The sequence below is a fragment of the Bactrocera dorsalis genome, chromosome 5 (genome assembly GCF_023373825.1).
Source record: "Bactrocera dorsalis isolate Fly_Bdor chromosome 5, ASM2337382v1, whole genome shotgun sequence".
NCBI classification, from domain to species: domain Eukaryota; kingdom Metazoa; phylum Arthropoda; class Insecta; order Diptera; family Tephritidae; genus Bactrocera; species Bactrocera dorsalis.
The window spans coordinates 35,174,631-35,189,760 of record NC_064307.1 but is presented as its reverse complement, the minus strand read 5'-3'; the positions used below and the strand labels follow the sequence as shown (position 1 = coordinate 35,189,760).

Genomic DNA, 15,130 nt, shown 5'->3' with positions numbered 1-15,130 from the left:
TGCATACATATGTAAGTGTATCGAAAAATTTCCAAATCCGTATAAATTCTCTAAGCACTCAACACACACGTGGCACGCTCTCATTCCCTATTTCTTTACTTGCAGCTACCCCCACTGTTATATATACTCTGTGTCATATCAAATGATCATTCAACTTACCGAGTGACAACATCATGGCCACAACTGTCACCATTTTAATCCTGTACGCCACACGTCTTTTATACATGTGCGTTAAATACTCCGGCAAGTTGCACTCGGTTTCGATCCAGCATCAATGCCGGCCTTTTGTGCGACAATATGATGACACTGATGCAAATCACAATAATAAACAGACGAAATATCAGCGGCTCTGCACAGTTACCAAATATATGCAGGAGCCGGTGTGAGAGTAAGAGAGCAAGCGTCGTTGTAGATGATTCAGGTCACAAAACGAACTGCGCCGAATGAAGGACGGTGAACGATTGAGGAATGATGCAGACATGACAGAGACAAATGTTAAGAAAATATGTATGTTTCGCTTAGTATCTTGCCTGTGTGACTTAAACAAGAAAAACTGTAACTTGAAACATTAAAATGATAGCCTAAAAGTCAAACGCAAAGCTCAAATTAAGTACATGCGACCACTTTGATTTTCATATTTTCCACCATGACTGTGATTAAGTTGCATCTATCCTACACTCAGTGCTCTGTATGTAATTCTTTGTATATATGCTCTCAAGTTCTCGAAACTTACCAACATTGTCCAAGTTGTTTGTTTTGTGAATCACTTTGTTCATTGTCAATCCCAAGTCAATTTTTCTCGTTGTTATGAACAACAAACAATATAAGGTCCGTATATTTCTTCATGAAAACGTCAACTGCGGTGGGTTGGCCAAAGAACTCGGAGAAGAACAGCACTGGTTAATCAACTGCAATGTCACAAAAGAAAAATGTTGAAAAATGTAACAATTATAAAATTTCTTACATATCTTGCAAATATCTTCACAGTGTTTGTTTACACTCAGCACTCGTTTCATAAACTAATTAATTGTAACTCATATATAAGTGGAACAACTGCTATTCCTTTTAGCATAATAACAAATGTCATATATTCAAAATATACATACATACATACACACACATTTTGACTTAAATTGTTTCGTGGGTGTGCATTTGGTTTTGGCTTAAACTCGCTGTCCCGCAAACGCACTCCACGCTACCACACATGCCTACATGCTACTCAAACAACTCGATCGCTTATTTTCTGTTAGCTGCCTTGTTGCATCCACCCACTTTCTTTATATGCAAGTCTCGTTATCCTTGCTAATCAATGTTGCCTCAGCTTCCTTTTCTTTGAATACTTTGGGTCGCCTATTGACACCGCCATTGTCTACAACAACTACAATGTTCGTGCTATACTTTAGTTTGCTGTCCAGCGTATCCTACAAAAGAAAGAAAAAAATAGAGAAAAGTTATTAAAAACCAGCAAGAAAGAAAGGCGAAGAAAACACTTCGAACACTCGCAACTGCAAACAAATTGTTTTTGTTAGTGTTGTTGAGGCGAAATGAAATCCTTCTGTTAGCCATGCAGACACATTATGTGAATAAGTATTATACAAATGGATAATGCAAATAAGCGACAGCTCATTGAACATTTTCTTGAGAAATAACTTTTTTCCTTCGTTTTGGCTCACTCTTTCCTTCCTACACTGCATTCCAGCAAGCAAAGTTATGAAGATGGAAAAGTTTGTTTTGCAAATTTTATTAAAGAAACATGACACAAGAAGAATTTCGCTTTCGCTGTCTCTCTGCGCTTGGAAAAACGCCTACAAAGTTCGCGGTCCAAATTTAAAGTAAATAAACTGTTCGTTGTTGCCCGGAGTTGTATAAAAGAAGTGTAAATTAATTAATGAAATTACAGGCCGGAAGCCAGAGAGCGCGAGTTGAGTGGCAGCTAATTTGCAGTTTGTAATATTATATATTGATATAATGAGTGTAAGCGAATAATGAGAAAAGGTTATTGAAATCCTTGGTTCAGCGCTTATATCACGTTTTCAATTGTCTTTAAGAAGACAACAGTGCTGAAACGAGAAACTTGACTACCATTGACCTGTTGGACGCCAAAATTAAACACTCAATTACGCGACAGCTCATAAAAAGAGCAACTTATTAACATCATACTTGTATGTCAGACGTTGTATTGTTTAAAATATGGCCCAATTTTGATAAATGCAAATAAGTTCACCCTAATATAATAAACGTTTGGGTACGTACCATCATAGGTTTTAAATCCGCTCTTATACGGCTGAAATCTAGGCATTCCACGAAATCAAAAGTACTTTTACAATTTTCTAAAGGTCAAATTTTAAAGTTGGTGTCCAAGTTCCTTACGTACAGTTGTAAACGAAACCAATGGTTTTCGCACAATGCAAGAAACAGCTGGTACGATGAGGAGTGCCTTTATGCAGCGGAGAGAAAACAGACTGCCTATCTCGCAATGTTACGATCGACCACAACATGTGCGGGATGGGATAGATACCGAGAGTTGAAGAGGGAAGCGATACGCATTTGCAGACAGAAAAAGAGAGAGACCGAAATGAGTGAGAATGAAGAGCTTGACAAGCTGGTTGACAGGGATAATGCTCGAAAATTTTACTAACAGATGCGGCAGCAAACAGAAGGTTTCAAGATCGGAGCATTCTATTGGAAGGAACACTTCTCCAGCCAGTTGAATGTCAGTTAAGTATAACACCAGGAGAAGGCGAACCCGAATCCCCAATCGATGACGAAGGTGGAGACGATCCATGACCGACCATGAAGAAGTTCGAATAGCATTTACCCTTCTGAAGGACAACAAAGCGGCTGGGGCCGATGGATTGCCGGCCGAGCTATTCAAACACGGTGGCGAAGAATTGATAAATCAGCTTCATTGTAAAATATGGTCGAACGAAAGCATGCCCAACGATAGGAATTTAAGTGTGCTATGCCCAATCTATAAAAAAGGAGACCCCACAATCTGCGCCATCTACCGTGGGATAAGCCTGGTCAACATCGCGATAAGATTCTATCGAGCGTATTGTGTGAAAGATTAAAGCCCACCGCAACAAACTGATTGGGCTTTATCAGTGTGGTTTTAGACCTGGCAAATGAACAAAACTGACCAGATATTAACCATGCGCCAAATCTACGAAAAGACCCGCGAAAAAAAATCGACACTCACCACCCCTTCATCGACTTCAAAGCTGCTTTCGATAGCACGAAAAGGAGCTGTCTTTTGCCGCGATGTCTGCATTTGGTATCCCCTCAAAACTAATACGGCTGTGTAAATTGACGTTGAGCAACACCAAAACCTTCGTCAGGATCGGAAAAGACCTCACCGAGCTTCAAACACGGCGACCCTCTTTCGTGTGACTTCTTTAACATACTTCAGGAGAAATAATTCAATACAATGTGTTGATCAGAATAAATGTATTTTGCACGTTTACTTTGTTTTCCAATTGATTCAGGTGGATAGGGACACTCTAGCCGCCTTGGTCGGGTACGAGGCCGATCTAAAACCTCTACCGTACTTTGGGTCCGGCGCCCGGCCGCAATGCGACTCCGCATTGAACTGAATTTTTCAACCCTGCCGGCCATCAGGTTTAAACCATAGCCACCACGAATTTTCACAAAGGGCCAAACCCATTGAGCAGATTGGAGTAAGCTCCAAGGGCTAAACTCCCCGTGGTACCAAGTAAAAGTCTCTGGTAAGACCTGGCAGCTTTTGCTACTACTAGTTAAGACCCTGGAACTCAATAATTGGTGACATTTGTCTCATAAAAGAAATGCCTCAAACCGGGAATAAATATAAAGCCTATAATAATCACTTCACGATGAGGATTATAGCACTATTTCTGACATAGACTGTGCTGACATTTCAAGGCAAACCCAGAAAGAAAGACATAATGAGTATGGATTTTACTCGCCTCTTACGACAGACATGCATTACTAGGGTTAAATTTTAATCCCTACCCGCAGGGGGGTGTCACTGTAGGCAGTCATAACTTCGAAGATGTAGATAGTTTTCTTTATCTTGGAACCAGCGTTAACAGCAACAAGAATGGCATCCTCAAAATCCAACACAGAATACCTCTTGCGAATAAGTGCTTCCTTGGACTGAGTAGGCAAAAGAGAAGTAAAGTCCTCTCTCGAGGACAAAAACCAAACTCTATAAGCCACTCACTATTCTCGTCCTGTTATATGGTGCAGAGGCATGGAAGATGAGAACATCTGATGAGTCGGCCTTAAGAGTTTACGAGAGAAAGGTTCAATTTATGGTCCTTTACGCATTGGTCACGGCGGATATCGCATTAGATGGAACAATGAGCTGTAAGATATATATGAGGACATTGACATAGTTCAGCGAATAAAGAGATAGCGGCTGCGATGGCTAGGCCTGTCGTACGTATGAACGAAAACACTCCAGCTCTGAAAGTATTCATACCAGTGGGGGAAGCAGAAAAAGAGGAAGTTCTCCACTCCGTTGGAAGCAGCAGGTGGGGAAGGACAAAGCTTCGCTTTGCGAAAAGAAGAAACGACTGGCGCGCTGTTGCCAACTCGGCTATAATTGCGTAATCGGTAAGAAGAAGAAGAAGTCCCGTGATAACCCCTACAATAATGCTAAGTGTTCGTTTGCCTAGAAGTAGAAGCTTATTGGTTATTCACCATCAATACTATTCCGAAGTAAATTTGTGGTATGTCCTGTAGTTTGGTCCAAAATTTAAGGTGTTCTTGTACAGCCACTGCGTCAAACAACTCTTAAAGGAACTGAACGCCCTGATACAGCTTAGTGCAATTGTGTTTCCACCTGCGAGCGGGTTAGCTCATCTGTGATTTTAGTTTCTTCTATTCCTATATGACGGATTACCTTGATTGTACTACCTGAGTTACCTACTTAGAATGTAGCCATTTAGTTTAAAGCTACCTTCCGTGTATGCATTACTGAAGAATACCACTCCGTCGGTGAATATGTAGACTTCGTCGTTGGAGTTGGTCAAAATTCCTTAATTTTTCCTGATCTTTATAAAAAAATTAGTATTACTTTCGGATTTTTCAAGTTGATGTGTAATACGCTGAGAGTAGTTTGAGACCGTAGTGTATTTTATAAAGCACATTCATTTAACATATTTGAGAAAACTCAAAACGGTTTTTTGAGATTTTCGTTTCGTACTTTTCGCTTTATTTTTATTCAATGATAAAAATCGCTATGAATAACAAATTTGGTGCCAAAATATCGCATATATCTTATGAAGGGTTTTAATATTCGGATTGGTTTCTTCTCATAATACCGGTTCGGGCAATTTTGCTTTAAAATTAGTTTTTCGTTCTTCATTCGAAATGTTATTTTTCCAACTTTGTCTTCTGCGTATACTTCCAAGGACAATTAACTACTTATATCTACGTGCAACAAATGGCTAAGCTTTTTGCTTTCTGTTGTTGGAAATGAGGCGATTAGTGCATTAAGTTTTAAGTGGTTTTGTGTGCAAGTTTTGTTTGCCAACAAAAGACAACCGAAATTAGGTAAAGCTTAAGTAGCTACTTTTCAAGAAACCACTGTGTTAAAATTTCTAATGCGCTATTATGAATGATTGTTCATATAAATATGAGTGTAATTCACAAAAATGGCTAAGTGAGTTGGGTTAAGCCAACAAAGTGATGGTTTTATTCCTGACTGCAAACGTGGTTCTCACTGGCCTATATAATTTATGGTTTCGCGAAAGCAAAGGTTAAAAGTCTGAAGGAAACTTTCTGGAATTTGCTATAACGAGTGACTTAAGGAGCGCCAGTTGCTAGTCGAGCAGGAGATCTTGTGGCAGGGATTTTGAAGAAGTGAATGAAAGCCTTCCTACTATCTTGTACTTTGACGAAGGATAAAAAGTTATTTAAGTTTAAAAATGAAATGAATAAATTCCCAAAAATTTCTTTTAGGGAAAAGTCCGATCTAGTAAAAAATCTATTTTTTTTGCAATGAACGTTTTATTTAGCAAAGTTAGAACTATCCGATTTACGAGAAAATACACCGTCTCGTTCGATAACTTGTTGGCATTTTAAAGGTAATTTTATAATGCCATATTGATAGCAACCCTAGTCTCTGTTGATAAAAAACTGAAACAATCTATTTTCACACGCTTCTTTTGAGAAGCATTTTTCGTAAGCAAAAATATTCGCCATGCTTAGAAGTAGGTGGAAGTTCCTTGGAGTCAGATCAAAATTGTAATGTGGATGCAGAAAATTGTACCAATAAAGCTCCCAGAGCTACTGGCCAGTTCATATCAATATATTTGACCTGCCATTGTCCTGATGGAACACAATTCTTTTTCAATGGGCTAAAGCTCACTTCTGGACGATTTCTTACTTCAAATGGTCCAATTGTTCACAGTGAACGTCCGAATTAAGAGTTTGGTTGCAGGAGACCAGCTCATACTGCATTATTTTATGATAATCTCACAAAAACACCAAGCAAAGAACGACCGTTTCAGCTTGACCTAAGTGAACACCTTTACTTTACTAGTAACCATCCATTTCAGAAATATATTGGTTGTATTGCATTTCATCTGCGAAGCGGGACCTTGAGGATTTTTTCATTAATTCGTGCAGCACAAATACATCGAGCAACCTTTTATATCCAGTCTAATGTACATGGTTCCAAACGATATTTTAAACAATGGACTTAATGATTTCCTTCATTTTATTCTTATTTTCGTTATATGATTTTCTAGAGCGTGAAACGCTTTTCCGAAAAGAATTTACAAAGCCGAAATTGCGTATGATTGACCCCGATAATACAACGACCTTGAAGGCTATTCACATTTTCATGTGAAAAAACTGGAAAATATGTTCTCTTTTGCTGGTCTCCATCTTTGACGGGTGTTCAAGCAATACTGAGCCAAGCGATCACATAATTCTCTGAGAAGCTTTTGTAGTACGAAATTTTAGCTTTCTAACACGTATTGCTTAGTACGATCGCACTTACATACGGGAGATGCAGACTACTAAAGCTAGCTATTGGAAAAATAATGGACTTCTTTTGACTAGGCGAAACCCTTTAGATACTCGTATATCAGTTTACTTGAATTTGGACTGCTGTAAGACCAAATTGCTGGAATGTGGTGTCTCATGTAGGAAAATAATATAAATGGTAGGTACATGGGTAGATAAAACAAGAGATCGTATGGGTATATGAAAACCCTTGAGAGTATAAAAGGAAAATTTTACAGCATTATGTACGGTGACGATGTTACTTAGAAAAAAAGGTAACACCACTTTTTCATGAGTTGGCCAGGCGAAGGAAAACGATATAATAGAAACCACTTATATTGATATAAAATTTTAGGTTTTGGTTTAAAAATGAATACATATTGGTTGTGCCTGATAGTGGAAGCTATTATAAATGTATAAAATAAGATTTAGTGAATCGTTAGCCATAAAATGTCAATTTTGAATTTTTTGATGACGTTGTGTTGCATTTTAGGTGACGATATGTGTATCGGTCACGTCTTGTTTATTGTAATAACTGCAAGGCCTGTTCATACTGGAAATATGGACCTTCTTGTGTTAATTGTATAGAGTACATTAAGGCGTATAGTGATTATCATATTAACCGGGTATAATCCAGCAGCTAGGTTAAGCATCTAATCCGAGTAGGCTCCATCTGTTATGTGAACAGGTGGTATACTCTTGGTATATAGTTTGACCGGCTGATCAGGTCGAGTGATTGGGTCAAATAAGAGCCCACTAACAGTAGAAATTATCACATTTGCATAAAATAACTATATTCAACATATTTTCATTGACCTGACAACGGAGTAAGAAAATAAAACACAACAATATTTACATATCAATGCAAAAGCAGAAGACTCTCCCTTTCAAATACACAATTATAATATTAGCACTAAATTATAATGCGTGTAAACAGTATTTTTTCTTCAGAATCAGACATTTCAATCGTCAGTCTGAAACTATACATATATATATGTAGTCTTGGATTATAAATATTAATTTAATATTTTAATCAACTCACTTAACTTAAATAACTTTACATTTTAGTTTTTAGCTTATTAAGTTCACATTTTCCATTAATATTTTAATAAACTCACTTAACTTAAACAACTTTACATTTTAGGCAGCGGCTTGTCTGCCACTTCTGAATACTTCTGTACTTCTGTTCTAGTCAACTATTGTCTACTATGCTCGACCGTATATTTCGAATATTGTTCGAGTGTAGTTCGAATTGATCATATGTTCGTATAGTTTTGGTCAGAGGTGCATTTAAAAGGCACGTCCGCTGCGTGTGGACCTTTGATCCACAGGTTCCACTCCCACATATATAAAATAAATATGCAACGAAGCACCGGAACTAGAGCGACACATTGTAAGACGAGAATGCCAAGAATACAAGGCCAAAGCAAGCAAATTCAAATTTCAAGTAGGAATTCTTTAAAGCGGCAGGGCAACAACAACACGGGCAAATAATTTCCCATTTCCTTCAACCCTTACAGGAAACAACGAGACACTGCAAAAATGAATAATGGCATGGAAAAATTTTGCCTTTGTGAAAGTAGTTTGCAATAAACAAGAAAAAATGGAAATGTCATCAACGCATGGGATGCCACAATAGATGCTGCAAGCCATTGCTGGGGAGAAGCAACTCGAGCAATTCGAATAAGAATCAGAAGTAGTATTCACCCGTCTGCTGCGCATCACATTATTGTAAATACCGACAGCTCACACAGATTATTTAGGGTGAGCCAAAACAAAAAACAAAACTATACAGAGGAATAGATATGACTGCAAGGCAGTATTTCTAGCACAATTTCAATAACAGTTAAAAAAATTTTTATAGCATAACAGGGGTAAGTTTGCCATGAGACCCTATAAAATGCATATAAATATTAATGATCGGTGTGAGGAGCTGAGACAATTTAGTCATGTCCGCCCGTCTCTCTGTATATACGTGTACTGGCCCTCAGTTTTGAAGATATCTATATGAAACTTTGCAATCCAAGAACTTCCCGATTTGTCGAAACTGCCGATATCGCAAAACTATAGCTTTCAAACAAACTAAACGATCAAACATATGCCTTTGTATGGAAAACATTTTCATTTGACGAGATATCTTCATGGAGTTAGGAGTGGGTTATCGTTTAAAGCAATTATTCGAATCGGATTACTTCATTTGACGAATATCTTCACATCTTCGGCGAACATCCGAATATCCAAAAAAATTTCTCAGATCGAAATCAAGAACTTATAAGATACTTTTGTGTGTGTGGTGAATATTATAGCTTAGGTGCAATCGAAATTGATGGTTCTTATTGTTTTTACTCTTTTCGAATCTTTTAGATATACGAAATATACGATAAGAAATTTAGTGCTATACAATAAATTGGATTCTTTTTAGGGCTCACCTTAGTCAAGTATTGGATTTTCGTACCTTTGATTGCTGTGACTTCACTTGTGGGAAGCGTTGGAATTTTAATGACGTAGTACAAGTTAATACACTCGTGTTGCTGCGTGTTTGATATGTCGTTGATAACGTATGTGCAGACGTGTAGTAATGACATGAGAAGTGTACATAATCACAGTGGAGATTATCATATATGCAACGTTCAGGTATTTCTTGACAAGCTGGCCGACAGGAGTAATATTTGAATTCTACGAAAAGATGGGGCGACTAACAGAAAGCTTCAAGACTGGAGAATGCTCCTATAGATCCCCCACAGGTGATCTAGTGACTGATGCTCAGAGCATACTAAAATTATGGAAGAAACACTTCTCAAGACTGCTGAATAGCAGTGAAAGCATAACACCAGAAGAAGGCGAACCCGATTCCCCAATCGATGACGATGGAGCAAACGTTCCATTGCCCTACCATGAAGAAGTCCGAATAGCAATTACCCGTCTGAAGAACAACAAAGCGGCGGGGCCGATGGACTGTCGGCGGAGCTATTCAACGGCAAAGAACTGATATTGACATTGACCCAACCACAGCGGGAAAAGCCTCCTCAACATCGCTTATATGGTTCTATCGAGTGTATTGTGTGAAAGATTAAAGCGCAGCGTTAACAAACTGATTACACCTTATCAGTATGGCCTTAGGCCTTGGAAATAAACAACTGATCAGATATTCACCACACGCCGAACCTTGGAAAAGATTCGTAAAAAGAGGATCGACACACACCACACCTTCGTCGTTTTTAAGCTGCATTTGAAAGCACGAAAAGGAACTGCCTTTATCCCGCGGTGTTTGAATTTGGCATCACCGTAAAACTAATACGATGTAAACTCACGTTGAGCAACACCAAAAGCTCCGTCAGGATCGGAAAAGACCTCTCCGAACCATTCGATACCAAATGCGGTTTCAGAAAAGGCGAGTTCTTATTGAGCGACTTCTTCAATCTTCTGCTGGAGAAGATTATTCGAACTGCAGAGCGGAATAGAGAACGTACCATCTTCTGGAAGAGTGTGCACCTGCTGGCTTGTTGAGATGTAAAGTCCTCTCTCGATGAACAGAGACAAATTCCATCATGTCCTCTTAGCAGTATTGTTCTGTATGGTGCAGAGGCATGACCGATTACAACATCAGATGAAACGGCCTTACGAGTTTTCGGGAGGAAGGTTCTGCGAAAGATTTATGATTCTTTGCGCATTGGCAACGGCGAATCTTATAGCGCAATAAAATTAGACGTTTTCTGATGAGTCCTTAGGCCAGTTACGGTCCAGATTAAGTTATGTATGTATATAGTTGCGCCATCAGTGTAGGACATTATAGCTTCGATGCAACGGAAGTTTATGTGTAATCTTTGTTTTTAAATTGTATTTGTGGCCTTACCTTTTTAAGCGGCACGGTGTAGTCTATATCCTTTGTCCATAGTACATTTTTTGTCTTGATAGAGTTGCGGTCTCTATAGTTATTGGTATGCCGCATTGAACGCACTCTTACCTAAAATGCAGAAGAATGGTAGAAAATTATGATTATTAAGAAATAAAAGTAAGAATCGGATGTTAATCTTCTTATTACTAATAGATTTGTTAAGCTTAAATGAAATAAAAGGCCTTTAAAGTTTAAAATTTTTGTTTTTAGAATAAGACAAATGGCCAAAATTTGCTTTAAGCTAAGCAATGGTATCATATAAATTACATTTTGTAAAATTAGAGATGATGAATATGATGTACAGCTTTCTTATCAATGGAAATTGACACCATAAATCACCAACCCAGCTTTGACAGTTGATTACATCGGGTAGATTTAACATTTAGACACTAGAAGAGCTTAGTATTATTCCGCAAAACCCAGTTCTTTGATAAGGGATTGCCGTGGAGAGGAATTGTCTAGAATATGTATCCTAACAGACGCGAGCTCAATATATTGGTTGTCAAAAAAGTCTTGCGGTATTTTTATTGAATCAATTCGTGTGGCACCCATACATCGAGCTTCTTAGTGACTCCAAGCTTCTTCAAATGGTTTATAACGGTTTGATGACTACTATGCCGGTCTCTTTCGACCAATTCAGCGATTTTATCGCAATTTTCGACGACAGGCCTTCCGGAGCGTGGCGCATCTTCGACCACCTCTACACCAGAACGAAAACGTTGAAACCATCGTTGTGCGGTGGAAATGGAAACTGTATCGGGTCCATAAACTGCACAAATTTTATTGGCGGCTTGAGATGCATTTTTGCCTTTATCGTAGTAGTACTGTAAAATATGCCGTATTTTCTCTTTATTTTGCTTCATGTTTGCGACGTTATTTTGGATTAATAGTTATATGGAAGCTAAATATGTTAGGTTCGTACGACCTCTGTGGATTTAATTCGCCCAGTTCGCCGAATATATGTATGAATATCGAGATGTTTTAATGTAATGACTAAGAACTTAATTTTATTATAAAAAACTAGCAGCCCACCCCGGCTTCACACGGGTATTAAACAATCATTTCAAAAGTTATAATTTTGTACAATTTGAGGTCATTAAAAATTAGTTAAATGAAAGAAATTCGAACATGAAATTATATTTTTTTGTATAATTTTTATTTTCTTTGTTTTTTGTAAAAAGGTCTTTACTATATAGTTTCCTTTCTCTAATTTCTTGAAACAGAGCTTCGCTGTAAATGATATTTGATATTAATTTATTTAATGGCAGCAATATAAATAGGTTTTCAGGACATCCGGCCTGCGATAGACCAACATACAGTTGGCCATGAGTAAAACATTCTATTCGTAGTTCAATCCCTACTAATTCGAAAGTCTGGCCTTGGGACTTGTTTATAATTAGACCGAAAGATGTATATACCGGAAATTGTAGCCGTTTAAAGGGGATTGGCTGATCACTTGGAATCGTCGGAATCCTCGGTATATGAGCTAGTTGACTAGCTACTGGGCCGTCGATAATGGTTACTACCATTAAATTGTCCTTCAATTCCTTAATAAGCAGCCTCGTCTGGTTGCACATGCTTGAAGGACTTGAAAGCTAAACTGGAATTCCAATTTAAAGCAAATTTATGTGGTGGCAGGCCAAAAGGGCTTAATGAATATAAAAACTTCTGGGGATAATAGACTGCGTCTTCGATATTAGTCATGGTGTCTATCGATTTGAATTTTTTTATTTGGCCGGAACTTTTTGAATGATTAGATCATTTATCACTATCATTCCTGGTTGACACTATTGCCCTAGAACACAACCAATGAAGTTCTTTTTCGAGCAAATTCTCGACGTCAGGATATGCTGCATCTATTAAGATATCTAAACTATGAACTATTTGGCCCGGAGAGAGGGAAAAGTTCCTTCCCCATTAATCAGTTGCTGTGTGAAATCACCATCAGAGATTGTATGAAGATGAGCTCTCATATTCGTCCGTAATTTCATAGTTTCAATCGATTAACAGAGGTATCACGGGAAGAGTCTGTCTGAAATATCCAAATGAAAAAGTTATCCCGCTCATAAGAGCAACGGAGTTTCTAAGGTCTTTTAATGTTCCACCGCCTCTATATGTGCTTTATGGCTCACGGTGCTTTCATTCCACATAATCATTGAGGCGTTTTGCAATAGTTAACCAAGAGATCCATTTTTGCAGATGGAACATATTGATTGTTGTTCCGGAAGTTTAAAAGATGAATGAACAGTTTTTCCATCCTTTAAAAGAGTTGCAGAAAGTCCTGACAAAGTAACTACCATCGCTATCTTCCCTGATTTTTCTATTTTAGCAAGTATTCAATTTGCAAGAAACGTCTTGTCAGTGCCCTTGAGCATCCAAAAAAATGTTGTTTTTGTTATTATTCTCTCCCAAGGCTTTAAGTGTCTTGGGATTATTAGACAAGCGTGGGCTTGTGGATTATAATCACTCAAAATGCGAAAAACTCTTTCAACCAATTTCGCTTCATCGCTGAATAAAATTTCTTGTGAAAATCGCGATCATTGACCACCTGGTTTTAAACCTTTTGCATCAGTATTAAACAGACCTCAGTTTGTGGTACAAATTAAAAATTAGAAAAAAATCCCGTTGTGAGAAGCGTCTATTAAAAAAAATCGCCACAAGTTAAAATTCTTTTTTATTCTTTTCAAACGCTCAAAACAACGCTTCATTTTACTTCGCGCAGTGCTGAAAACTTCGTGTTTAGTTGGAAAGGCATTATGGGCGCGCCGTTTTAAAAACTTTTAGAAACAAAAATAAAATTGATAAGGGTTGAGAATTCAAAGAGCTCGTGTTGTGCTTAGATACAAACAAACAACAACAAACATTACTTCAATCGGTGTATGAATATAGGTATTCACAATTTGTACAGTTTTACAAACTTTTTAGTCTCATTGCTACGAGTTTCAAGTGAAAGGTTTAGGGAGAAATGTTTCGCATATATAACATGTATTTATATATACATATAAACATATGTACATATGTTCAGAAATTTGTAGAAAAAATTAAAAAGTAATCAAGCGAGGTTAAAGGAAACTTTACACGTTTTATTAAATTTAGGTTAAGTGAACAAACGCGAAACATTTTTTATACTCTTGCAACATGTTGCGACATAGTATATTAGTTTTGTTCACATAACGGCTGTATCACGTGAAATTAACTGAGTTTCAAAGAAGGTTATATATAAATACATTGTCAGACATTGGACTAACTAGAGTCTCATACATATTCCGTCAAACGTTGTACATTAGAAGAATATTTTTTTCGGCAAAAGAATAATCAATTATTCTATATTAAGGGGCTTACGGGTTTTAAAAAATCGAATTTTACAAGAGCTCTAAAATATTTTCCTAAATTTTCAAGTTGATTCGAGTAATAGTTTCGAAAATATAGCCTTGAGAACTTGTGCGCTCGAGAACTACTAAACCGAGATTAACGAAATTTTACACAGGTCTTTGAGATACGATTCTTAAAACCTTGGACGAACGATTTTTTTTCGATTACAACTATTGAAAAAATAAATCGCGAAATTTGCATAGAATTTTTTTTTTGTAAAAACGTCAGCTAAAAATTCAATTTTCAGTTTTTTCCTTTCGTCCTTCTTCTAAGTTAAGGTTTTAACTAAAACACGTAGATGATCTCGTAAGGAGTTACCCTGCCAACGAGTTAAATATATGAAATTAAATCACTAATAACTATGTGTGTCACTTATTCCATTTCAGGCTCGTTTCAAGGCATGAAAAAGCTTTTTTTTATTACCGTGGAACTCTTCCCTGTTAATCTGCCTGTTGATAGTTTCCCATAAATTTTTAATCGGGTTTATGTCAGGAGACGGAACGGACCATCTTATAACATAACTTTTTTTCCAAAAGCAAACATTCACAATTTTAAACGTGTGTTTGGGGTCATTGTTATGTTGAAACTGCCAATTAGGCGGCATTTTTTTGAATAGTGTGGGGTAACATTTGGGCTTGCGCTATATTTTTATATTGGAACCTATACATGTCTCCTTCTATTTTGTAAATAGGTCCTATTCCTTGACCAGAAAAGCATCCTCACACCATTATATTACCCCAGCATGCTTTACTGTACTCTGCAAATATCTCTGATTGGTACCTTAAGGTACCTGAACCTTGCTAGCTGATTGTTGCGCTTTTCCACGTTTTGAAGCGGGTTCATCTTGTGCAGTCCACTGACTGTTAA

At 37.5% G+C, this 15,130-nt stretch overlaps 1 protein-coding gene across 3 annotated transcripts in view; it reads right to left on the bottom strand.

Annotated features, from left to right (window-relative positions):
• Nucleotides 1-679: 679 nt before the first annotated feature.
• The window catches only part of LOC105221817 (neuropeptides capa receptor), a 157,258-nt gene continuing 142,807 nt past the window's right edge, over nt 680-15,130 (bottom strand). For 2 of the 3 annotated variants that reach the window (XM_049459235.1, XM_049459234.1), the window contains exons 9-10: nt 10,850-10,960; nt 1,278-1,421 (exon numbers count right to left, since the gene is read on the bottom strand). In XM_049459235.1, coding sequence (XP_049315192.1) covers nt 1,278-1,421; nt 10,850-10,960 — 255 coding nt within the window. Of the gene's footprint in view, nt 909-1,277; nt 1,422-10,849; nt 10,961-15,130 lie in introns of those variants that run through there. The other variant, XM_049459236.1, reaches the window with a different exon arrangement.